The sequence below is a fragment of the Rhipicephalus microplus genome, chromosome X (genome assembly GCF_043290135.1).
Source record: "Rhipicephalus microplus isolate Deutch F79 chromosome X, USDA_Rmic, whole genome shotgun sequence".
In the NCBI taxonomy this organism is placed as follows: Eukaryota; Metazoa; Arthropoda; class Arachnida; order Ixodida; family Ixodidae; genus Rhipicephalus; species Rhipicephalus microplus.
Genome location: NC_134710.1, coordinates 475,457,095 through 475,482,037, shown reverse-complemented (window position 1 = coordinate 475,482,037; position 24,943 = coordinate 475,457,095). Strand labels below are relative to the sequence as shown.

Here is a 24,943-nt window from a genome sequence, read left to right as displayed (position 1 = left end):
CATCAAGGTAGACTTCGTGTCCACTAATTTCAAATGATTGAGTGTTTGCATGGGCCTCTTTGTTTGTCTCAGTGATATTTGAGCCCGTCTTATCCAACATTTTTCTGCATTTGTTACCTCTTTTACTGTCAACGGCCCTTTGTGATTTTCCTTTCTTGTGTTCTTTATGAATCTAAACACCCATGCTGTCACTCTTACAAGCCACTCTTACTAAGTCACTCTTACTAAATATGTGATGTCGACTTTTGAGCAAGAAAAGAGGAGTAACCGTCGGCATGCATTGGCACAAACTTCTCTTTATATGCATTTATTAAAAAAAAACTAAACACGTGTGCTTAGGTAAAAACGTAAGCATTAAAATCATGACAGTGGCGTGAAATATGTGCAGTGAGAGTGAATGTCGAAAAGTCATGATAATAAGACAATGGCGGAGATGCAGTCAACACAGGTCCTGGTACAGATCACCTTGAAATATGCAGTGAAAACTATGTACATCATTTAAGAATGTGAACAATGAGTGAATTTTAAAAATCGGATCCCTACCGATAAGCATGCCAGGGTGTAGTGGGAGCTGCTGTCGGTAGGGCAGTAAAAAGTGCTTTTTTCTTAGGGAATCCAACTCATTACACTGGACGAGGATGTGGAGAACCGTAAGTGGTTCTCCGCATCTCTAGCACAATGGTGGATCACCGGCGGACCGAATATATGAATGTGTAGAGTATGTATGCCCTGTTCTTAGTCTTGTAAGTGTTACTTCTGTGTGTCGCGATTTTGATAGTGGCGGCCAATGACCAAGTGGTGGCTTAATAACATGTAGTTCATTACTTGTGTGTCTGTCCCACATGTTTTGCCAATAACCTCTGAGCTTTCGTTTCAGGAAAAGTTTCATGCCAAGTGCAGGGATTGGTATTGATGCATTAGCGGCATCATTAATGGCGGATGCAGCCAGCTGGTCTGCCAAAACGTTTCCCTGTATCCCTCGGTGCCCCGGCACCCAGCAGACTACAACATGCTGTTTGGATAAGTAGACTGTGCATAGCAATGAATATAGGGACACAAGAACAGGGTTTTTGTGTTTTTTAAGTGTTTTTAAGGCTTTCACCACACTCAGAGAGTCCGTGTAAATTACCGCTTTTTGTAGTTTTATATGTGCAATGTGTTTAACAGCCGCAAGTATTGCATAGGCTTCTCCTGTAAAAATGCTTGCATCAGGATGCAAAACGCCAGTATCTCAGAAGGATGGGCGAATGGCTGCGTATAAAACAGAAGTGTTGGACTTTGAGGCATCTGTAAAGAACTCAGGGCATGTGTACTTTTGTTGTAGTTCTAAGAAGTATGTGCAGATATGTGCAATCAATGGGTGCATGCTTTGTAATCTCTAAAAAAGACACATCACAATCTATCAATTGCCACCGCCATGGTGGCGGACATGCTGCAGGAGCTACCAAACGATATTCGAGCGACACACCAGTTTCCTCAAAAAGGGCCCTCACACGTAGTGAATAGGGTTGTCTCAAAGATGGACGGTTTTCAAACAGAACAGAAGTAGACATGTCATCAATTGTGAAATGTGAAGGGTGGTCCTTGTCTGCCTTCACTTTGAGATAATATTGAAAAGATATGTAACATCTCTGTAGGTGGAGTGACCATTCGTTCGATTCCACGTACAGGCTTTCAACGGGGCTGATGCGAAAGGCACCCGTAGAGAGGCGAATGCCTAGGTGGTGAATAGGGTCAAGCATCTTTAGGGCGGTGGGTGTCGCAGACTGACAGATTATTGCTCCATAATCCAAGCGAGTGCGTACGAGTTTCTATACAAGTTCATGAGAGACTTCTTGTCATTCCCCGATGTAGTGCGTGACAACACATTTAGAACATTCATGGCTGATGCACTTGTTTTTTAGATACTTAATGTGTGGTACGAAGGTTAGCTTGGTGTACAAAATTAGGCCTAAGAATTTGTATTCGGTATTAACAGACACGCGTTGACCATGCAATTGAATGTCAGGGTCAGGGTGAGTGCCTCTCTTTTTAGAGAACAAGCCAGACGTGCTTTTTGGGGGGTTTAATCAGAATCCGTTTTCCTCAGCCCATTTGGAGAACTTGTTCAAGCCAAGCTGAACCTGCCACTCACAAATTGCCAGGTTACAAGACTTAAATCGAAGCTGGACGTCATCAACATATGTACAGTAAAACATATTTTGTGGGATAGAAAGACGCAAAGAACTCATTTTGACAATAAAGAGAGTACAACTAAGTACACTACCTGCGGTACTCCTGTTTCTTGAACAAAAGTTCGGGAAAGAATGCTGCGCACTCTGACACGGAATGTACGATTGGACAAGTAGCTTTCGATAATATTAAACATCCTGCCACGCACACCAAGATTGGACAGGTCTCTTAATATTCCGAATCTTCATGTCGTATCGTAGGCTTTTCCGATATCGAGGAACACAAAAAGAATGTATTCTTTGTGGACGAAGGCGTCTCGGATCTGTGCCTCGATACGTACCAGGTGGTGGTGGTGGATCTACCCTTTCGGACCCGCATTGGAATGGGTCGAGCAAATTATTTGTTTCAAGGTAATGTACAAGTCGGCGATTTATCATTTTTTCAAAAAGTTCACACATGCAACTTGTAAGTGCGATTGGCCTGTAACTACTAACAGAAGGCAGATCCTTGCTTTGCTTTAAAATAGGAATAATAATGGCTTCTTTGCAGGCAGAGTAAATTTCACTGGAAAACCAAATAGCTTTATACAGGGAAAGCAGGGTTTTCTGCGTTTCAGGAGGCAGTTTTTTTGGTATTTCGTATACTATATGGTCCGAACCTGGAGTTGAGTTATTGCAGACGTATAGCGACGCTTGTAACTCGGCCAAGCAGAAAGGGCTGTTGTACAACTCATGTTTAGAGGATTTTTGCTGTAGTTTCTCTTTTTCAATTTTTCTTTTGTGTCGTTGAAAAGCTGCAGTATAATGTGACGAGCTGGACACCTCTTCGAAGTGGGCACCAAGGAAGTTCGCCTGGTCTTCCAAGGTGTCCCCTTGTGTGTCTACGAGAGGTAGTGAAGATGCGTGTCGTCCTGCTACTTTGCGAACCATGTTCCAGACTTTAGTTTCTTGTGTATATGAAGTTATGCCTGATAAAAACTTATGCCAACTTTCACTTCTAGCCTGCCGGCGCGTTCTCCAGCCTTGCAACTTCATTTTCTTAAAGCTTTCAAGATTCTCTGCTGTCGGCGAGTCCCGTAGCAACCTCCACGCTTTGTTTTGTTGTTTGCGTGCATTGCGACATTCAGAGTTCCACCATGGGACACGTCGCTTGCCAGGCAGTTCAGAAGTTTGCGGGAGGCACTTCATCGCAGCGTCGATCACAAAAGCTGGAAAGTAATGTACAGCTGCATCTATGTTTAAACTAGATAGGTCAGTCCAACTTAAGTGAGTAATCTGCGAGAACTGTTCCCAATCAGCTTTGTCAGTGATCCATCTGGGAACCTGTGGGCGATATTCATTTGGTATGGGTGTGCCTAGCATTACCGGAAAGTGGTCACTTCTGTAAGGATTACTGATGACGTTCCATGTCAATAAAAGAAGGAGGGATGGAGAGACAATACTGAGATCTATCGACGAGTAGGTATTGTTCCCGAGGCAGTAGTATGTGGGCTCTTTCCGATTTAGAAGACACGCGCCAGAAGTAAAAAGGAACCGTTTAATCAGGCCAGAACTAAAAAGAAACCGTTCAATCAGGCGACCTCGAGCATCGCAGCGAGAGTCACCCCATAGATTGATTGCTATGTGCATTGAAATCTCCAAGGAGAATATAAGGTTCTGGAAGTTCATCTATGAGGGACTGGAATTCATGCTTTTCAAGACGGTGCTGTGGATGTATGTACAGAGAGCAGATGGTGATGAGCTTATTTAAAAGAACTGCTCGAACAGCCACCACCTCAAGAGATGTTTGTAGTGGTAGGTGTGTGCATGCAATATCTTGATTGGCTATAATGGCTACACACCGGATGGCACAATGGCATCATTCCAGTCCTTTCGAAAGATAACGTGATTGCGTAGAAAGTTAGTGTGTTTCGGTTTCAAGTGTGTCTCTTGCACACACAGCACTTTTGGTGTATGTTAATGTAACAGCTCCTGGATATCGTCGAGGTTTCTCAGCAGTCCTCTGACGTCCCACTGTAGTATTTGTGTCGTTTTTAGTCTTGTGTGGTGCTGTGTGTACAAAAGTGTTGCCCTAGGTTACAGGGCCTTTTGGGCGCCCTGTAATTCGGGTTTGTCTTTTTTGGTGCGCTCCAAAGAGTTGCGCCTATCCTTCGGCGTCTGAGGCGCCGGAGGAGTCTTACTTGTATCCATCACCTCTTGTGAGGTGGTGGATGGTGCCTGCTCGGCAGGCATGGTCACAGAATTTTCAGACCTAACTGCACTTGCAGTGGTCCAAGGTTCAGCAGACACAGGGGTCTGCTGGCCCTGTTTGTCAGGTGGTGGAGCAGTACAGGCTGCTCTAGCCTGGGGCGCTGGTGGCACGATTGCGGCCACACACTGTGTGACATTCACGGGTGCAGAACATGTGGCGCGGCGCCCCGGCGCGTCACATCTGCAAAGGAGGGATAAGATGGGTCGTGTAGTGCGAAACATTGACGTGCTTCTTGGAATGACAGATTGAATTTGACCTTAACTTCTACTATTTGTTTCTCTTTTTTCCATGTGGGGCATGATCGTGAGTATGCAGCGTGGTCTCCTTCACAGTTCGAACAATGAGTTGTTTCTGAGGTAGTTTTCTGATATGTATTGGATGGATGCACACTTTGCGCAAGTGGCACGTCCTCTGTTACTCTGCGATCCATGCCCAAAACGCTGACACTTGAAACATCGACGAGCGTTGGGAATGTATGGTCTTACACGGAGCTTCCAATAGCCGGTTTCGATTGATTCTGGTAGGTCACTTGTTCTGAATGTAATTATAACGTGTTTGATAGGGGTCAGTTTGTTGTTGCGTCTTATTGTTATTCGTTAAACTTTGACCACGTTCTGGTCCTGCCAACCTTTGAGCAGCTCACTTTCAGAAAGCTCAGTAAGATCATCATCGGAAACTATGCCACGGACAGTGTTCATAGACCTGTGTGGGCCCACCGAAACAGGGGTTTCCCCAAAGGCTACAAGTTTAGACAGCTTCTCACACTGAGCTTTGTCACGAACCTCTAGAAGAAGATTGCCACTTCCCATCTTTGTCAATTTATAGCCTGGGCCTATTGCTTCCGTGAGAGTTTTCGACACGAGGAAAGGGGAAATCGCTCGGACTGTCTTCTTTTCGTTCTGGCTGTGGATAACATGGTACTTTGGGAATGTCGGCTTTGGTGTGTTAAGCAAGAAAGTCTCTTCGGTGCGCCACCTTTTCAGGGAGCGATCAGGAAGGGGGGGGGGGGGGGGGGAGCTATTGCCATAAAATACTACGAAGTTCGGCGGCGATGGTGGCCACCCACCACTGAGCCCAACATGGGGACGCTACAAGGTTCAAAGCAAACACTTGGAGACGCCAGCCATACATCACCGCTATAACCTGTTAGAATTATCCTAGCTTGGATAGCTACACCAGGTTAACCCTCGCTGCCAGGAAATTTGGAAGTAAATGAAAGAGAGAAGATGACGGGACAGATAAAAAGTGAGAGATAAAGACGAAGATTAGGTGAAGAGAGATAGGAAAAGGCTACTGCCGATTTCCCCTGGGTGGGTCAGCCCAGGGGTGCCATCTACGTGATGCCGGGGCCAAAGGGGTGTGTTGCCTCTGCCGAGGGGCCTTAAAGGACCAATCACCCTGTGTTGGCTCAACCCCCAGGATTCCCTTTTCCCCGGACACAGCAAAGCCACGCATGGCTAGGCGTGAGAGGGGGTCAAACCCCCCCCCCCCTCCCCATTAACTCGGGTCCGTGGTGTCGCTACACACCAAACGCCTACTTGCGCAGACGCCCCTACGGGGTATAGTGGCTTGGAGTGGCCGAACACACAAGGATAGGGTTTCCCGCTAAGGTGAGTCTCAAAGGATCAACACAACTAGCAGAATCTATTTCCGTCAAAACAACTCGCGTATGTCTTTCTCGGACACACCTGAATGAACAAGACAATGCAGCTGGCTGCCACAAAAGCAGGGGTCAAAGCTTTGCTCACAACTAGATTTTTTTACAGGAAGGCCAAAACACGTCTAGCCCTTTTTTATTGTGATAGCAATTATATGGACAGTCTACGCTGGTTTTTTGCCGTCACCGCTGTCGTCGTTTTTCACTGTGTGTGTACGTGTGTATGCGCACACGTGCGTGCGTGCGTGCGTGTGTGTGTGTGCGCACGCGCGCGCGCGTACGCATGGCGCTGACTGGCACTCCCAAGTTTAAATTCACAATATATACCCAATAAAGTGGCTGGGAGAATAGGTTATTCGAAGGTCGCAGGTTCGGTTCCTGCCCACGGCAAGTTATGTTTTCACCCACTTTTCTTTCTTCACATTTACATCACATTGGTTCTAATAACTTCCCCTATACTTTTCTTGACATTATTGTCTGTTAGATCTCATTATTATTGTGTCAAAAATCGTAAAAAATGAGCCTATATATATATATATATATATATATATATATATATATATATATATATATATATATATATATATACACATATATATATGCTACACACATATATACATATATATATATATATATATATGTGTGTGTGTGTGTGTGTGTGTGTGTGTGTGTGTGTGTGTGTGTGTGTGAGAGAAAGAAATGTATACTTAAGGGCTCGTGTTTCCGTGTTTTGACACAATATTAGTGAGATCTAACAGACAATAATGCCAAGGAAAATATATGGGAAATTATTAGAACCAATGTAATGTAAATAATAAGAAAGAAAAGCGGGTGAAAAAATAACTTGCCGTGAGCAGGAAGTTCCTGCTTCCTGCACCTTCCTGCTCACAGCACCTTTCTGCTGCCGGCAAGTTATTTTTTCACCCACTTTTCTTTCTTATTATTTACATTACATTGATTCTAATAACTTCCCCTATACATTCCTTGGCAATACTGTCTCTTAGATCTTGTGTGTGTGTGTGTGTGTGTGTGTGTGTGTGTGTGTGTATATATATATATATATATATATATATATATATATATATATATATATATATATATATATATATATATACACACACACACACACACACACACACACACACACACACACACTCAAGAAAGAGAAGAGATAAATAAACCACCCGCGCTCGGCGCCGCCCAGCTTGTCGCAATGCACCGAGGCACGCTTATCTCTCGGGCATACTTTGCCCCGCAGATGGTGGAGGGGGAGGTAGATGCTTGTGTGCACATGCTTATCTTTGGTGGGCGAAAATCGTGTGCCTTCGCCTTTCACTGGAACGATTACGTTAGTTCCCGGGCCCACAAAGGTATCTTCGGTCTATGCACAGGTCCAGTTTGCGAAAAGAGCTCACTTTTCATACACAGCGAGGCATAACAACTGGGACACTTGTTAGTTTGTACTCATCCGTGCCTGTGGTTACATATCGTGCATTGTTTTTGTTTAAACAGCACGCTACGTGTCGAGCGATAAACGTTGTTTACGCGAGCGCGCGCGCGCACACACACACACACACACGCACGCACGCATGTGCACGCATACACACACACACACACACACACACACACACAGTGAATAACGATGGCAGCGGTGACGGCAAAAAACCAGCGTAGACTATCATTTTCGTGCGTCATTTGTGCGTGATCAGCGCGCTGAACGTTTCGATCTGCTTGCCGTTCTCAGAGTGACATTCCAAATTGTTGCTGTCACATTCATTGCTTCGCCCTTGCCGCGAAACTTAAAATTTAACTTTTTCTTTACATATTTACTGCCTTTAATCTATCGCTGCGTGCCCTCAGACCTCGTAGATCGCTATCGCGTCACCGTGACCGCGGCTTTGTGCGTGGCAGTTGCAGCAAAAGATAGTTCCTTTTACAATCCCCGTGTGCTTGGCTGCACACGCACCTTCAGAACTAAGTCGTTTTATGCCATCTACAATCACATCTGCCGCAGTTTTGTCCGCAGAGTTTGTGAAAATCAGCGTTGCTTTGGTTAGTTGAGCGCACACTTTCGGAGTTCAGTCAGTTACGTCGTCGCCATGATCGTGTCAAGAGCAACCGTGGTTTCGTCCAAGGCGGTTGTGGCAACCACAATCACACGCACTGTCTTCTACAGTGCGTGCGCCGGTCACACGCGTACTTCTGAAGCTTCGAGTACGCTGTTCTCAGCCTTCGTTCGGCGGTTTCAGTACTAAAGTTCGTGTCACCCGCCGTGATTAGGAAATGTGTTCAGAACATTCGAATTTAGGCCCACTGATGATACAGTGAAATTTGGCTGGATAATTTCCCGAATTCTTATTAGCCGGGGTTTCGCACCACAGAGATTCTACTGTACGTTTAGATGAATGCCTCTTGAACTCATAATAAAATGGGGTAGGTTCGAAAAGCGCGGAGCGAATCGAGCTGCTTTTTTTGTCAATGCGGCCAGATCACGCACACAAATTTTGATTTCTGGGAGATCTTCATGACAACCGTACAGATGGAAGAAACTGTCGAAATCCGGGAGTCTCCCGGCCAATCCGGGAGACTTGGCAGGTATGCAATGATTGTAGTGCACCAGTGTTGGCAGACACGGGGCTATGAATTCCGAAGACTTTTTGCAAAAATTCAGTACTTCCACTCCATCTCCTTCGATTTCTTATTCCCTCTTCTCATACCACTGCCTCTCCTCTCTGCAAAGCTGGACAGTGGGTTCGACAGACAAGGAGGCCAGCTATCAATGTCAAGATGTGCTGGACCTGTGTTTCCAACGACTGATATAGCCAGAAATGCTGCAAACCACAGGACACAATGACTGGAGGCAGTGGGATGTGGCCAACCTTGGATTCCTATAAGCGCGTTGAGAGACACCCCACCCTCAAGCTTTTCGATTGCCTTTATGCTGTAAAAAAAAATTGAAGGTTCCATGGCACTTTGGAAAAGCCATTGTGGTTCCTCTAGGCGATAAAATTTGAGAACCCCTGATATGGAAAAATTGGGTTTTACTACTGCTTTCTTGCACATTCCGCAAAAAACCTTCAATCCAGCAGAAAATCAAGAACACAGCAGTGGTGCATCTCCTGCACTTAGGCCGCCATCTTTAGGTGTGAAATTAAGTGCAGCATGTACATTAAACGACCAGCGAGCACTCTACAAGCGTACATAAGCAAACATGAACAGATCTCACTTCATTATCAAACGTACAGTACGGACATGACAAGCGTGGTGCAGAGGTGAGAAAATGCACCTGCCTCATCTCTTGCTTCAAGAGGTCTCCAAACAAGTTTAAGAAAATATCGGATTTCTTACGTACAGGTTTGCAGGTGAGCCCAGCATAACCCTCCAGATAAGGACCCCATTGGAGACATGCGGGAACATAGGGTCACGCTGCTGGAGTTCCAGGATAAGGCTGGGTGTCAGTGTCAGCATTGTGATCCCCAGGTACCATCGGTCAGCTGATGTCTCCTCCTCTGCGTAAAACCAATACACCATCTCATACGTGAAGTCTTCTGAGCACAGCAGCACAGTACGTGCTACTGATAAAAGCCATTAGAGCTAAAAAGTACCATCCCACGCCAAACGTTTACTGTTAAAGGGACACTAAAGAAAAAATGACGTGTTTTAGATTAAGGTGGGTATGATAGGATAAATGGTATATGCCAGTATTAGAGTAATATCTTAGAAACAGGTGCAAGTGTTCCCAGAAAATTTTATGTGCTCACAAAGAAATGCCACTGGGTATTAAGTGACACCGGTTTTTATGCCTAGGTTGCTTATCCCTCCTATGGCCCACAACCAAATTTTAAAGGGGGTTCACTTATTCAATGTAGCTTTTCTTTGCAACTTCCACAAAAAATGTAACCATATTCAGCCGTGTTGTTGTAGAGTCTCATAGGTTACATATGAACTAAAAAAATGATCTATTTTTCATGAAGTTTTTGTGAAAAAAATTTTAATACTGCTTGCACAATGGCACGGAGGGAATGTATTGTTGTGTAATTTATTCACAGCCTCACATTTTATAAAACAAGCCATTTTGTTTTTAGTTCATATTGTTTCTAACTTGCTGTAGCTCACGCATACGAAGTTCCATCAAAATCAATTCAATACTTTTTGAGAAAAGGTACATTGAAGTTGAAAAATTTACAGAAAATGCAATTTGAGAAAAACAAAGCTATATGTACACATACTGCTTACGTCAGAGGGCGCACAGCGCACTTCAGCGTGGCATTTAAACTGCTTGAAGCAGCCACTTGACGTCGGGCTTCCACACGTTTGCTCCTTAGAGTGCAGTGAATTTTCTGGTGTCAAAATTGCAAATTTAATTTTTTGGTGGGTTTACCCAAACATACCCCCTTAACAAACAGCTGTCTGAAAACTCTGATGCCATATGTTTCACTTTTCATAAGTCCAATATTAGTGGAGAAATTGAAGGCTAAAGTTTCATTTTTTGATGTCTCACTAAATCTCTATGCAAGACATAATCTTTTTTTTTTTTCGCAACAATGACTTGATGAAACTTACAGAAACTTTGTATGCTAGGTGTACGACACCCACAGATGACAATGTACTTCATTTTTATTGATTACAAGCTATGTAGGTCCCAGTAAACACCTTTTAAATTCATGATGTCATGGTGTTTGTTGTGGGAATCTCAAGATGGTGTCTCCACCTACATTTTATTTTCGCCTGTTTTCTCGCTTAGCAAACATTGTGTCACAGTAAGAACGGTTGGTATTTTCGGGACTGTGAAATTATACTTTAATGATACAGTAAAACCCCATTAATTTGAAGTCACTGGAACCGTGAGATATCTTTGAATTAAGTGGTCTATTGAATTATTGTAACATACAAAAAGTGGGATGCAAGAAACTTGAAATTATTCAAAGTAATCAGGGCTGGTCGTTTGCTTTGTTGGCTAGCTTGCGGCTCCAAGGGTTATGTTTGCTAGCAATATCAGGTCACAGTTTGGCTGCAAACAAGGAGGAATGCTGGGCCTCGCTGCTCGCACCACAAAATAAAAAAGACACGTCATAATCAGCAGACATGCCCGCCTGCGAAAAACAAAACATCTTCACTGCAACACGGTAGAGAGACACGAGCAGCATGTCGCCAGTCTCTCACTGCGTCGGCACGTCATGATGCGACCCCCAGTTCATTCTTTGTAGTAAAATAACGAATTTATTATTGAACAATGTGACAAAATTTGTTACGTGTTTTGGCTGGGAAATATGATCATTAAAGCTTTGGAACAGAATTTTCGAAGTAGAAGTTTCGAACAAGAACTCCGCCAACATTGCAAGTGTGAAAATTGCTGGAGCAACCAGCACTCGGAGGTTGGCATACATCGCTAATTCTGCCAGACTGTTCTTTATTAATTTTTTTTATATTCCCAGAAAGAATGGGTAAATCATGACCTGCTGACATTGCGAGAAGCATGCGACATGCTGCCTGCGTGTCTCTGCTGTATTGCAGTGAAGCATGTCTTGCTTTCCGCAAACACACATTTTAGTAGATCTCGCGACCCTTTTTTTTACAATTTTATATTTTCAGTTGAAAATATAGGGATAGGCGTATTTCAGCTGCCACTCATAAGTATCGCTACAGTACATTGACAAGTGGTTCTTAAGGGTTGTCGTTCCCACAGTTTTGCGGTGAAATCTCAATCGAAAATTGGCCCATTGCACCCAAAGTTTTCGATTTAATCAGACTGGTCCTGATCACCACTTCAAATTCTCTGCTCAAACTTACATTGCAAAATACAGAACCACGGAAATACTTCCAATTAGGTGGGATTTCAAAATAACCGAGCTCGAATTAACAAGGTTGTACAGTACACGATAAATCGTTTTGCTCTTTATGGTCCTCTTAATGCAAGTACAAAAGAATATACACGTGACAAAGCAAAAAACATCTGTGAACCACACCTATTTGGCACCATATAAAAGGTGCAAATCCTCAAGGCAAGTTCACCAGGCTCATTGCAATGTCCTTCAGAAAACTTTATTATGCATAGTCTCAAGTACAAGGATCATGCAACGGCTGCTGCTAAATTTCTGCGTGAACGTGTCCACATCTCAATTCCCATAATTTTTTTTTCCCAAGTAAACGCTATCATGTGTGTAACAGAAGCCATGACCCTGTTCTGCTGATCTCTCCTACAACCAATGGAAGTGCTTGCAGTATATTTTCAAAATCGTCCTAAATTTTGACGGTAATTTTCACTCACGGCTTTTTTTTGATGCCAGTTCCAGGAAGTCCAGTGCATAATCAGCTGGAATAGCAAACGATATTCCTGCGGTTACTTTCATTGTGTTGATTCCAATGACATTTCCATCCTGTAACCAAGATAGAGTGAAAAAACAAAACAAATTCGAATGACTACCCCTTGCTTTTTTTTTTTTTTTTTGCTCAAAATCACAAATGCATGTACAGGGGCGAGACAGCTGAAACTGAATTGGGAGCAGTTTTTGGAACAGCAAAATTTAAATTTCGGAGCAGACGAACCTCACTTTTAAGCAGTCAGCGGCATTTATTATGTCGTCCTGGAAGCTTGAAAAACAAATTACTAGCAACGTGGGGGCATAAGTGCATAATTTAAGTTACTTATAATACACATCACACTGAAACAGACTTTGAAGAAAGTTTTTGAACAGATTATCGCCAGGTATGAACTGCACTACCTTCCTATATACCACGCGACCTGTCCAGCCCTTGTAACAAACATAAAATAATATTTTAAAAAAGGTTTTGAAAACTAGGTTCACCAGAAACATTAGAAAAGAGAAACGCAACACACACAAAAAATTTTTTAAAATGTGATTGCATAAGAATCATAGTTACACAAACGCGGGCCTTCGCATAAGAAAAGTGACATGCTATCGTCAAGTGTACTATGAGCTTTTAACCGACAACAAAAGCGCAATGCACCGCCGTTAGCGGTTACCTCGTGAGGGACCACTTTCGAGAGTGCGGCGCGGAAAGAGAAAAAATTCACCTCACCAACTACCGTATTTACTCCCATAATCCTCGTACTTCTTTTAGAGGAAAACCGATGCAAAGTTGGGGGCTGCGAGAATGACGCGGGGAAAGCTTTCCGCGAAAACGTACAGAACAAAAAAAAAACCAAAGTGGCCGCAAACCGGGATTCTCACACCAGCAACTAACAGCAAGCTTTGACAAATACTAATTAAGACTTCCCTCAACAATAAAATCACAGGATCAACACAAGGAAAGATTTATTTGAGAGACAAAAGGCGGAAGCAAACACTTGAGAATTAAAAAACCAAACGCAAAGCTTGGGGGCGTTACGAGCATTCGTCACTCAACAGGAAGCCGCAAAAGGTAAGTGTAGGGCGTCAGTATTTGGCTGATGACTATTTAACAGAATCGCCCACAGTTGCGTTCTGACGAAATAAGGTTTACCATCCATCCCAGGCTTAGAGGCAAGGAAAGCCCAACGCGTCTTGGTGGCTTTCAGCTGCCGTCACCAGTAGCAAACACAAAATTCGTCGACTCCGAAGGGCCTACCAGCGGCCCTGTTGCCATTGTTTAGTGGATGATCAATCACTTTCAACTTGAAAGCAGCCGTGTAGCTTCTGCATTGCCCTATAACGTAACAACATGAAGGACACAACATACAAAACACACTGCAACGTGCCCTTGCCACTTTGGCTTAGAAATTAGCAGCTCAGAAGTGAGCCGGATTTTTTGAGCGGCTCTTCTTAAAAAACGAGTTATCCGCGGCTCAGTAAAAGTGAGTGGCGGTTCTTCGGGAGACGGCTCATCGCAAAGCCAACTGACCCGTCGCCGCTGCCTGCTCGCAGTTTTCCGACTGGTTCGTCTCGGCAAGTGATCCGCCACTGCTACCTGCTCGCGGCTCTCCAACTGATGCATCTTGGCAACTGACCTGCCGGCTCGCAAACCGCAGCTCTGCTACTGAGCCGGCGAACACGCACTGATCCGACTCGGCGGCTCATTTGAGCCGACGATTCAATGGTTCAGTGGGAGCCAAAGAGCGAACTGAACGATGGTTCTCTCTCGCTCACTCAGAGAGAAGGATCTCTAGGCTTTTGCTTTCTCACTGACCCGTCGGATCCGCACATTACTGACCCACACCACTTCGTTTCATTCACTTTCCGTGAGCTGCCTGGGTCTGAGTGAATGCAGCTTCCACGCCATCTATTGCTGATGAAAGAAAACAAGTGCTGAAAGGTATGGTCTCCGAGATGGTTGGCGCGTGGCGAGTTTCTCTCAACATGCCGCGCGCCCACCATCTCGAAGGTCATGTGAAAGGAGTTTGGGTTGCGTGCTTTCCGCCGCCTCGCTGGCTTCAGAATCAGTGAAAAAGTTCCTCGTCTGGTGTTCCCGGAGCATGCGCTGGCGATCTCCACTTGTCCGTTACATGGTGCTCGCTTGCTGTGTGCTTGTGCGCCGCAATGCGTTACGATATACACTGTTGTGCATCGTGTTTTGTTGCTTAGATACTTTTAGAACATGTTACGGTAAATGTTGCCGACGCCCAAAAGAACGACAGGCGAGCGTGTCCTTTGAGCCGTAGTTTTCATTGTGTCAGTTTTAATTTACGTCCATATCGACCAGCAGTACTGTTACTTTTTTTTCAGTGTGGACACAGTTAATATTTTCGAAAGAGAGTGACATGAAAAGAATGTGATCGCAGCGCTTACGTCATTGTATAAACAAGCAGTGGGCAAGCATGTGCAATGTAATTGTATACAAATTTACAACGGCCATGGAGCCACATGTTTGAATACGTTCTTTGTATTTGTGTTGGGCTAATCACTCGTCATCCCTTATAACCGTGTTTCTGAGTCTTTAGATAGATGTATGAGAAGCTGTACTGCTTTGTGATGAAGAAACCCGTTTGTTTTAGCACGATTTGCCGGCGCTCTTCATCTAATTGAATGTTGTCACTTTTCTTCAGATTTGAAGTGTTCTTGTTAGGTTATTCCAGAAAACCTCAGATGATCATAGCACACAGAGGACAGCTCTAGAATTGCAGAATCGGTGCTTCTTATGGACAAATGACACATCCTTCGATATTATGTGTTAATTTGGTCCGTGTTTTTCATACCACAAGTTATACAATAATCAATGAAGTGCGGCCAATATTCGTTGAGTTCATCTGGAGTTTATGTTGAGATATTTAAATCTTTACAATATTATTCCGTTTTTAAATACTTCAACAATTTTCATTGTTTTCACTATGCTGTGAATGTATACGTTTGTTTGTTGTCATAATATTGACATACAAGAGGAAAATTGCGCCATATCGTGTGCATATGTCAAGAGGTCTTGTAAACTTTTCTCAGAATAAAAATTTTGTTGTAGATATGTGTCCAAGTGTTGTTCCATTTTTTTATACCAGTGTCCTGTAAGCCCCTAACCTTGCTGGAAGGGCTTACAGGACACTGTAAGCCCTTCCTGCTGGAAGCTTTCGTCTTCAGTGGCATTGAACATGTGTATGTTCTTTAGAAAAGTATAGATTTAGGCCAGTTTGTGATGCATACAATCGAAGAAATGAAACGCAATGAACGGGACAACAAAAGAACAGGCACATTTGACAAAGTGATTTGTCCTGTGTGCCTCTTCTTTTGTTGTCCTGTTCATTGCGGTTCATTTCTTCAAGTATCTTTATGTTGGTCTCCTGTTAATTTGTTAATCACTTAAGGTTGTGTCGCACCTCGTTTGATGAAAATGTTGATTTTTGGAAACGAGGACAAAGACACATGTGTTGAGTGCAATTCATTTTGTTGTTCTCTTGCAGATGAACACGTGGCTGCAAGAATGACTGAATGCATCATTGTAAAATGCGTGAATTGAAACGCGCAGAAGACGGCGTAGCACGAGCAAGCGGATGCATTAAAGAAAAATCATCACACATATCGCAGCACGCGTGAGTGGACTCATAAAAAAAAAAGAATACGCCCAAGCCTGCGACAAGAAACGTGAAAAAACGGCGGGCGAGAAAGAGCTAAGCGAGGCGCGGCTGGTTCTAGTTTTGCCATGTCGACGCACACCGATGCACTGCCATTGATGCACTTTGAAACTCTGAATTCCCTTCGAAAGGGTCATAAATGAAGGGTTATATGGCACTGCAAGAGCCGACATCATCATTTAAGGAGTCTTATGGGAAGTACACGGAGTAACCAACCCCTGGTGAACCAGTGAGTCGTTGAACTTACCTGGTTCACTTTAGTGAGCTCAGCTGTTCGGAGCTGCTCATTGAAGTGAGCCGCTTTGCCCATCTCTACTTTGGCTTGGCTTGAATCTCCGTGAAAAAATAGTACCCTTTATGCTTAGTAGATGGCGCCAGATGGTGCACACTATCATAATCAGTGGCTAAAACAAGCAAACCACATTATTGCAGCAATTTTCGGGGGTGCAATAATTACTCGCGGGGAAAAAAGAAATTGTATTTTTGTTGGATGGCACAAATCATGCAAGTTTACTACTTTGCACTATGGACGACTATTTAGTGCTGTACCAAGTGGGTCTCTTACTTCCTACAGACATTGATGTGCAGAACACACACACGTACGTGACCACACGCAGCAGTGTCGACATGAAAACAGTAACAGCCAGAGGAATGTGTTACACACAACAAAGAACCTGAGTCGAAATCTCGCTACGCATGCCATTCGGTTACGGTGGCTAACTCGGTGGTTTTTGGGAAGTGACAGTGGCACGTGACCACATAGCCTAGCTAGCAGGAGCAGCACACTTGGTGCAAGGCAGCACTATGGTCCCTATGTGAAGAAGAAAACGCATTGTTGGCAAGCAACATCGCTACCGCTTGGGTACTGGGTTCTGGGCTTCTCTCCCTCACCTCATGCTGATCGCCGCCGGCATCTGCTTGACCGTTGCTCTGTCCCGATTGTGTTTTCATCGAAGGGCCACCGTTGCAACACACGCCAATAAACCCCTTTTCTTTCAATTGGTGGAGGGTGCTGGCATTCCCCATCGCCTGAACCTGGGTGCTGCCATTCGCTGTCGCCCAAACCTGGAGCTGCGCAACCAAACGCTACCTCCCATCATGGCCACCAACAACGTGCAAACTGGCTCTTCCACTCCATCCTCCAGCAACCCCGGCGTTCTTCGCTTGCGAGAGCCCAAGGTCGTTAGCGGAGCTGATGAGACCGACGTTTAAGATTGGTTCACTAACTACGAACTGGTGAGCACAAACAACAAGTGGGATGACGCGAACAAGTTGACTAACGTCAGCTTTTACCTCGCTGACGTGGCCGAAATGTGATATAACAACCACAAAAACGACATTACGACATGGTCCATTTTCAAAACGTCATTTGCTGACGTTTTCGGCCGACCCACTGCCCGCAAGCCCAGAGTCGAACAACGCTTGCGGACTCGCGCACAGAAGCCATCGGAATCGTTCACCAGTTACACGAAGACATTATTGGTCTTTGCAACCGTGTGAACACCGCCATGCCCGAGTCGGAGAAGACTCAGCACATCCTCAAAGGGATAAATCACGGCGCATTTCAGATGCTCCTGGCCCGTAATCCTGCCACCGTTGCGGAACTTATCACTTTATGTCAAAGTTTCGACGAGCTGAGGAAGCAGCGCGCCCTGACTTGGCAATTTTTCTTACACGCCGACTCGCTCTCCAGTCTTACTTCTGTTCCCGATCACTCACCAACCCTGCAAGAGATTAAAGACTTTGTGCGTGAAGAAGTAGCTCGGCAACTGTCGTTGATTCCCTTCACACAGCAGCAGCCGTCCTCTCGTCTGCCCTCACCACTCTACGACGTTAGTGCCTAAGAGGTAGCTCAGGCTGTTCCCGTAGCTGCCCACCAGCAGCCTGTGGCCATGCCTGTTCCCCATGCACCGGCTATGCAGCTCGTGGCCGCACCTCTTGCGTATGCCCAGGTGCTACGCAGCAGACCCCGCCAGCAGCATTTCCTACGCATGTCTTCACTTGCTCCCCACTCCGCCCCTCTATCGACACCTTGGGCTGCACCACGAGTCAGCAATTCCTGGCGCACTCCTGACAATCGACCGATCTGCTACACCTGCGGTACTCCAGGACACATGGCACGATATTGTAGCCGTCGCTTCCAACCACTCCACGACGCTAATCGGCCGTTACCGTATGACCCACAGCCCTTGCACCTACCTGCTCCCTATCCCTCACCGCAGTATGGCTACACTAACCTTCTTGAATCTGTCACCCCAGCCCCCATCTAAGACTCACTCTCCCCACCCCCCGTCTCCTCCCAGGCAATCACTGTCCCCAATGCGCCCCGACCCGCTTCCTCCAACCGGGAAAACTGAACGCCGCAGTTCCAGAGGTAAGAACTACGCCGTCCTCAAAATGCCCAAGTCCTCGCACTTCACCTACTAACGTCGTCACCATATCTGTTGATGGTGTTTCTACCGTTGCCCTCGTCGATACAGGTGCTGCCGTTTCTATTATAGCCGCCCAGCTCTGCCGCTCCCTACACAAAGTGACCACGCCACTCTCTGGACTATCGCTTCGTACGGCTAGCGCACAACCAGTTCGACCTCTTGGCACCTGTACGGCCCGCACATTCATCCAAGGCTCTATGTACGTTGTCGAGTTCATCGTCCTTTCAGTGTGCTCGCATGACGTTATCCTCGGGTAGGACTTTGCCACATCATCATGCCGTCATCGACTGCGCACACGTTTAAGTTCAATTTTCGCACCTGTGTGACAGACAAACCTTTGCACAAAACTCTTGAGCGGTCGCCAGAACTCGTCGTGCGTGAGGACAGTGAAATTCCGCCAGCCTCTCTTGCCGTTGTCCCTGTTTGCTGCGATGACCATAACGATGCTAGGGTAATGTTTACACCTTCCGACATTTGCATGAGTCGCAGAGCCGTTTCTTTGCCTTTCGCTACAGTTGACGTCACTGCTGGCCGAAGCAATATTTTCGTCCACAACCCCTTTCTGCACCGCTTACACTACTTGCCAGCGAATGTCTCGGTCGAGTGGAGTACCTTGATTCTTTTTTATTCCTTAACATGACAGACGAATTGTGCAGTAGCGCCTCGACCGAACTTCATGCCTTTTCCCCACTGGAATGCTCGTCGAGTGACATCTTCTCGAGTTCCATCGCCGACACCCTAAGTGCTCAAGAACGCGACGAGCTTCTTAATCTCCTCCAGCACTTCGCGAATTCATTCTGCGTTTCTCAGCCGCCATTGGGTCGCACTTCCGGAGTGCACCACTATATTGACTCCGGTTCGCACCAGCCATTGCGTCAAAGACCGTACCATATCTCTGCTGCAGAACGTCACGTGATCAACGACCAGGTCGAAGAGAAGCTACGCTGTCGCGTTATTCAACCATCGCACAGTCCTTGGGCATCTCCTGTCGTTCTAGTTCGAAAGAAGGATGGATTGATTCGATTTTGTGTTGACTACTGGCGATTAAACAAGGTGACACGGAAAGACGTCTATCCATTACCACGCATCGATGATGCCCTTGACAGCCTCCAAGGAGCTGAATTATTCTTCTCCTTAGACTTGCGATCTGGATACTGGCAGGTTCCTATGGCAGAAGCTGATCGCCAGAAAACTGCGTTCCTTACACCAGATGGCCTGTACGAATTTAACGTAATGCTTTTTGGGCTTTGTAATGCTCCTGCCACGTTTGAAGGACTCATGGACAACACACTGCGTGGACTGAAGTGGTCTGTGTGTCTATGCTACCTCAACAACATTGTCATTTTCTCTCCCAATTTTCCTACACATCTGCTTCGGCTCCAACTGGCTCTGACGTGTTTAACCAACACTGGGCTCCAACTGAACCTTAAAAAGTGCCGCTTCGCCGCGCGAGAGCTGTCCATCTTGGGGCACATTGTGTCCAAGCATGGTGTTCTACCCGACCCCACAAAACTGCGAGCAGTCGCTGAGTTCCCGAAACCTACTACACTGAAAGAATTACGCAGTTTCGTTGATCTATGCTCGTACTTCCTGCGCTTCATTTGAAATTTTGCGTCGATCATGTCACCACTGACCAACCTCCTACGTGGTGACGCAGACCTTTCATCCTGGTCTCCTGACTGCAATGTTGTGTTTGCCACGCTCCGTAGTCTGCTAACATTTCCTCCCATTCTTCAGCATTTCGACCCAACAGCTGCAACGGAAGTTCACACAGACGCTAGCTGGGTCTGTCTTGGCGCTGTCCTCGCTTAACGCAAGCCAGGCTACTCTGAATACATTGTCGCTTATGCGAGTCGCCCGCTTGGTAAAGCTGAGGCCAATTACAGCGTCACTGAGAAGGAGTGCTTAGCGCTAGTGTGGGCGCTTCGGAAGTTCCACCCTTATTTGTACAGTCGGCCATTCAACCTGGTAACGGACCACCATGCACTTTGTTGGCTCGCCACATTGAAAGAGCCTTCTGGCCGCCTAGCTCGGTGGGCACTGCAAATCCAGGAGTACGACATTCGCGTCATCTATCGCAGCAGACGCAAGCATTCTGACGCCGACGCCCTGTCTCGTTCGCCTTTACCTCCCGACTCGGTCTGCGAAACCACTGGTACCAACTCCGTCGCATCTCTCGACCTCGACTCCTTTGCCAGTGAACAACACAAGGACCCGTGGATCGCTTCCCTTTTTGACTGTTTCTCTGGATCGTCAACCACTGCGATATCACGATCTCTCCAAAGTAATGCTGCTCATTTCGACATTTGTGATCGGCTGCTACACCGATGCAACAACGCCCCTGAAGGTCGTAAGTGGCTCTTGGTTGTCCCCCACAGCTTGCGATCCCAAATATGCGCCTCCTTTCATGACGATCCCCAATGTGGCCATGCCGGAGTTTTCAAAACTTACGAATGCATTTGCCATTGCTTCAACTTGTGCGGAATGTATAATTTTGTTCGAAAATTCATTATGGGCTGCCCTGGCTGTCAATGCTGCAAATCACCACCTTTCCACTCGTCCGGTGTGCTTCAACCGCTTCCGTGCCCTGCCAAACCATTCGATCGGATCGGAATCGATCTCTATGACCCTCTACCGACAACATCAGATGAAAATCGGTGGATCATAGTCGCTGTGGACCATTAAACACGCTATGCTGAGACCGCCGCCCTTCGAAGTGCCACTGTGCAGGACGTAGCGTCCTTCATCCTCCATCACTTCATACTACGACATGGTGCACCTCGAGAACTACTAAGTGACCGAGGTCGAGCCTTCCTATCATAAGTCATCACGGCTCTGCTTTCTGAATGCCATGTTGTTCATCGCAAGACCACAGCATACCACTACGCAGACTAACGGGCTTACGGAGAGATTTAATTGTACCCTCGGCGATATGCTCGCGATGTATGTGACATCTGATCATGCTAACTGGGATCGCATTCTTCCATTCATCACGTTTGCATACAACACTGCGGCACAGTCTACCACTGGATTTTCACCTTTCTTTTTTCTTTATGGACGCGAACCATCCCACACCATCGACACTCTCCTTTCATACCGTCCTGACGCATCCAAATGCCCATCTATGTCCAAAGCTGCCCGAAAAGCGGAAGAGTGCCGTGAACTCACACGCACCTTTACGTCCCAAGAACAGCAGCGCCAGAAAGAAAACCACGTCGACTCTTCATGAAGCCACAGCTATTCCCCAGAATCACTTGTATGGCTGGATGTTCCTTACCAAACCCCCGGCCTTTCCTCAAAACTCGTCCCAAAGTACAAGGGCCCTTACCGCGTTTTGGAGCAAACCTCGCCGGTGAATTTTCTCATTGAGCCACTTTACCCATCTGACGACATGTGCCGGCGTGGACGTGACATTGTCCTCATCGCCCACCTTAAGCCATATTATAGCCCTCTGCCTCCAGACTCTTAGGTCGCCAGAATGGCTCTTTTTCGGCGGGGGCAAATTGTGAAGAAGAAAACGCATCAATGGCAAGCAACATTGCCACCGCTTGGGTACTTTGTTCTGGGCTTCTCTCGCTTGCCTCGTGCTGATCGTCGCCGGCATCTGCTTGATCGTTGCTCTGTCCCGATTGTGTTTTCATCGTAGGGCCACCGTCGCAACACACGCCAATATACCCCTTTTCACCTAGAATATAGGGATTATAGCAGCACACCTTTGAGGGGTCGCACATACATACAACAGTCCACGGGAGATTACACTAGCACCGTGGGAGCTTTCGTCACCAGAAATGTGTCAAGTAAAGAACACGTCTTCTTTTCTTGGTATTCCTTGTGCTGCTCAAAAAATCATGTAGTCAACTTAACTTTTTTTTCTGAAGCTGAAGTTGGCATCGATATTCTTGCTCGTTTCGGAGCAGTTTGCCGCAGTTTTCATGATTTTTATACTTTTGGAGCAGCTTGGTGCAAGAAAACGAAAAGGTATCAAAAATGTGCGATATGCGCGGCTGTCTCACCCCTGCATGTAGTATTTTTTATATAGAGTTTTAAGTCCCAAAACCACGATACGATTATAGGAGACGATTGTAGTGGAGGGCTCTGAAAATTTTGACCATCTGGTGTTCTTTGACGTGCAATGTCATCACACAGTACATGAGCCTCTACCATTTCGCCTCCGTCGAAATTCAACCACCACACTTGGGATCGGGCCTGCGACTTTTGAGTCAGCAGCTGAGCACACTAGGCGCTGATCCACCCAGGCAGACACAAATGCATGTTTTAAATTGGAGCAGTGAAATGAGTCATAGTTAGGGATTTCAGAATTATTCTGACCATCTGGGGCTCTTTCCCCAGCCCCTAAATCCAAGTACAATGAGCATTCTTGTATTTTAGCCTCCTAAAATTGCAGTTGTCATGTTCAAGAGCTCAGCTGTGCAACATCAGTCGCTGGGATACCTCGGACATGGAGAAGCTAGTTTCTTTTATAGCATGGATAAGTGACTAGACCTCAAAGGCAAGCGGGCATAAAAGAGAGCTGTACAACACAATTGGTGTTCAGCACCCTCTCAAAAATTACTTGAAAAATCCACCATGGAGTCCTTTTCAGTATGCACCTTGAACAACGGAAAGGAGAAACAGATACACTCTTGGTAATTCAAACTCTGATAATTCATACTTTCGGTTCATTCAAACAATATTAAACTTTTTGGTTGGCCCTTTATTCTTTTAAAGACCTCTTAATTCAAACTCCATCATTCGGTTAATTTATACTTTTTAAAGTTCCATACCAAAAAATGTCTGCTGTTTTCCCACTACTATTTAAAAATTTGCGTGCTTAATAATCCTAACAGTTTCAAAATGAAAAATAAGCACCTCAGGCATTCAAGAAAAAATCTTTGCTAGTAAAAAAATGTTTGAAACAAAGCACACGCATGTAAACTGTGATGCTTTCAACTGGTGTAGAGAGCTTTGTGCTGAAGGCACATACCTATAGCAAAGAAGCAATTGGCAATTCAAGATTTCTTTAAATGGACTGAGCAGGAGTAAATGGCCAATAAACCTGTGGACCTTACTCCTCTGCTTTCAGTTCATAGCGTGCAGTTAGGGCTTAAAAACATTAAAATTTTTAAATGGGATAAAATCAATGCCTAATCATAGCGTATGGTGTCACCTCAACCAGAGTCCATTTATCTGAAACTTCTGACAGTTCAAACTTCTTGATAATTCAAACAAAATTCAAAGGTCTCTCCAAGTTTAAATCAATAAGAGTTGACTGTACAACCATCACAGTCATGGCATAACAGGCACGCATGCCCTCCAATGTGGTGAGATTATAAACCTTTGACACGCAATCATTGTGCTGGTCACTTTTTTCTCTGCTCACCTTCATTTATTGACAAAAGGAAAAACCAGCACTCAAAAGACAGGGCCAAGAAATAACGACACACAATATTCCAACAAGGCAAAGCAAGCCTCCTGGCACATGCACCGATTCCATCGTCATAAATAAATGTACACGATAAGTTTTAAAACCAATAAGCAATACTTTTCACCATGGTGAACTCATCATTAACAAATTACAGCAATTAGGCACACGTGCACATAAGATGCATCACCTAAGAAACTGATTCCTTTTATGCTCAGGGATAACGAAGCCATGCCTACGCACACGTCCCCTCTGCTGATAATTGTGTAAGCTGCAACAACAAGCCGTGCCAACCCCAGGGGTGAAAGAGCCGAAATAGAATTTGGAGCAATTTTCGGAGCAGTAGAATCTTACTTTTGGAGCACTAAAATGCAAATTTGAAGCAGGTTACGAAAATAAAACATCTATAAAATTTTATCACAAAAGACCACATTTGGAGCAAAGAAGGCTTACATTAAAAAAAAAGTATTTCAAGCCATTAAACATCACCTAAATCATGCAGGGTAAACATGAGCACCGCTGTTTCAATAAAACTAGTATTTCGATCTACCCCACTGAGCAAACAATGATAAAGTCGACATTAGCACTTGCCGTGTCTGTGAAATCTTTTCACAAAATCTGTGAATTAAAATGTAGATCTGCCAACCTAGCGACCTTACCTTGAAATTCAAGGAAATCGAGAAACTGAGAAATAGGGGTGGCGAAAAAAAAAAAAAAGCTTGCACGGTTTTCATTTTTTTTTTAAGGCAGTAGGAGTGTCATACACTGCTACGAATGATTGCCAGTAACTGTTTCAGACATCAGCGATCATAGTAGTACTCACAATTATGAGGCAGTATACACGCATGAGTAATTGAACGAAATTTGCTGTCCCGTGAGTAATGCTAACAGCCCCTTCCAAATCATAATACACTTCTCTGCAAGGCACCGATGTATTGTGACGAAGCTGGTTTAAGCAGTGTTCCACACGGGTCAGAACAAGGCCAAGAAATTTTCATGCACCGCTACATCCC

General features: G+C 45.3%; 1 protein-coding gene across 3 annotated transcripts in view; it reads right to left on the bottom strand.

Moving 5' to 3' along the window:
• The window catches only part of HtrA2 (HTRA2-related serine protease), a 123,494-nt gene that overhangs the window by 22,149 nt on the left and 76,402 nt on the right, over positions 1-24,943 (bottom strand). For 2 of the 3 annotated variants that reach the window (XM_075880861.1, XM_037413035.2), the window contains 2 exons: positions 12,348-12,456; positions 9,432-9,588 (listed from right to left, as the gene is read on the bottom strand). In XM_075880861.1, the coding sequence (XP_075736976.1) occupies positions 9,432-9,588; positions 12,348-12,456 (266 nt within the window). Of the gene's footprint in view, positions 1-9,427; positions 9,589-12,347; positions 12,457-24,943 lie in introns of all 3 variants that reach the window. The other variant, XM_037413036.2, reaches the window with a different exon arrangement.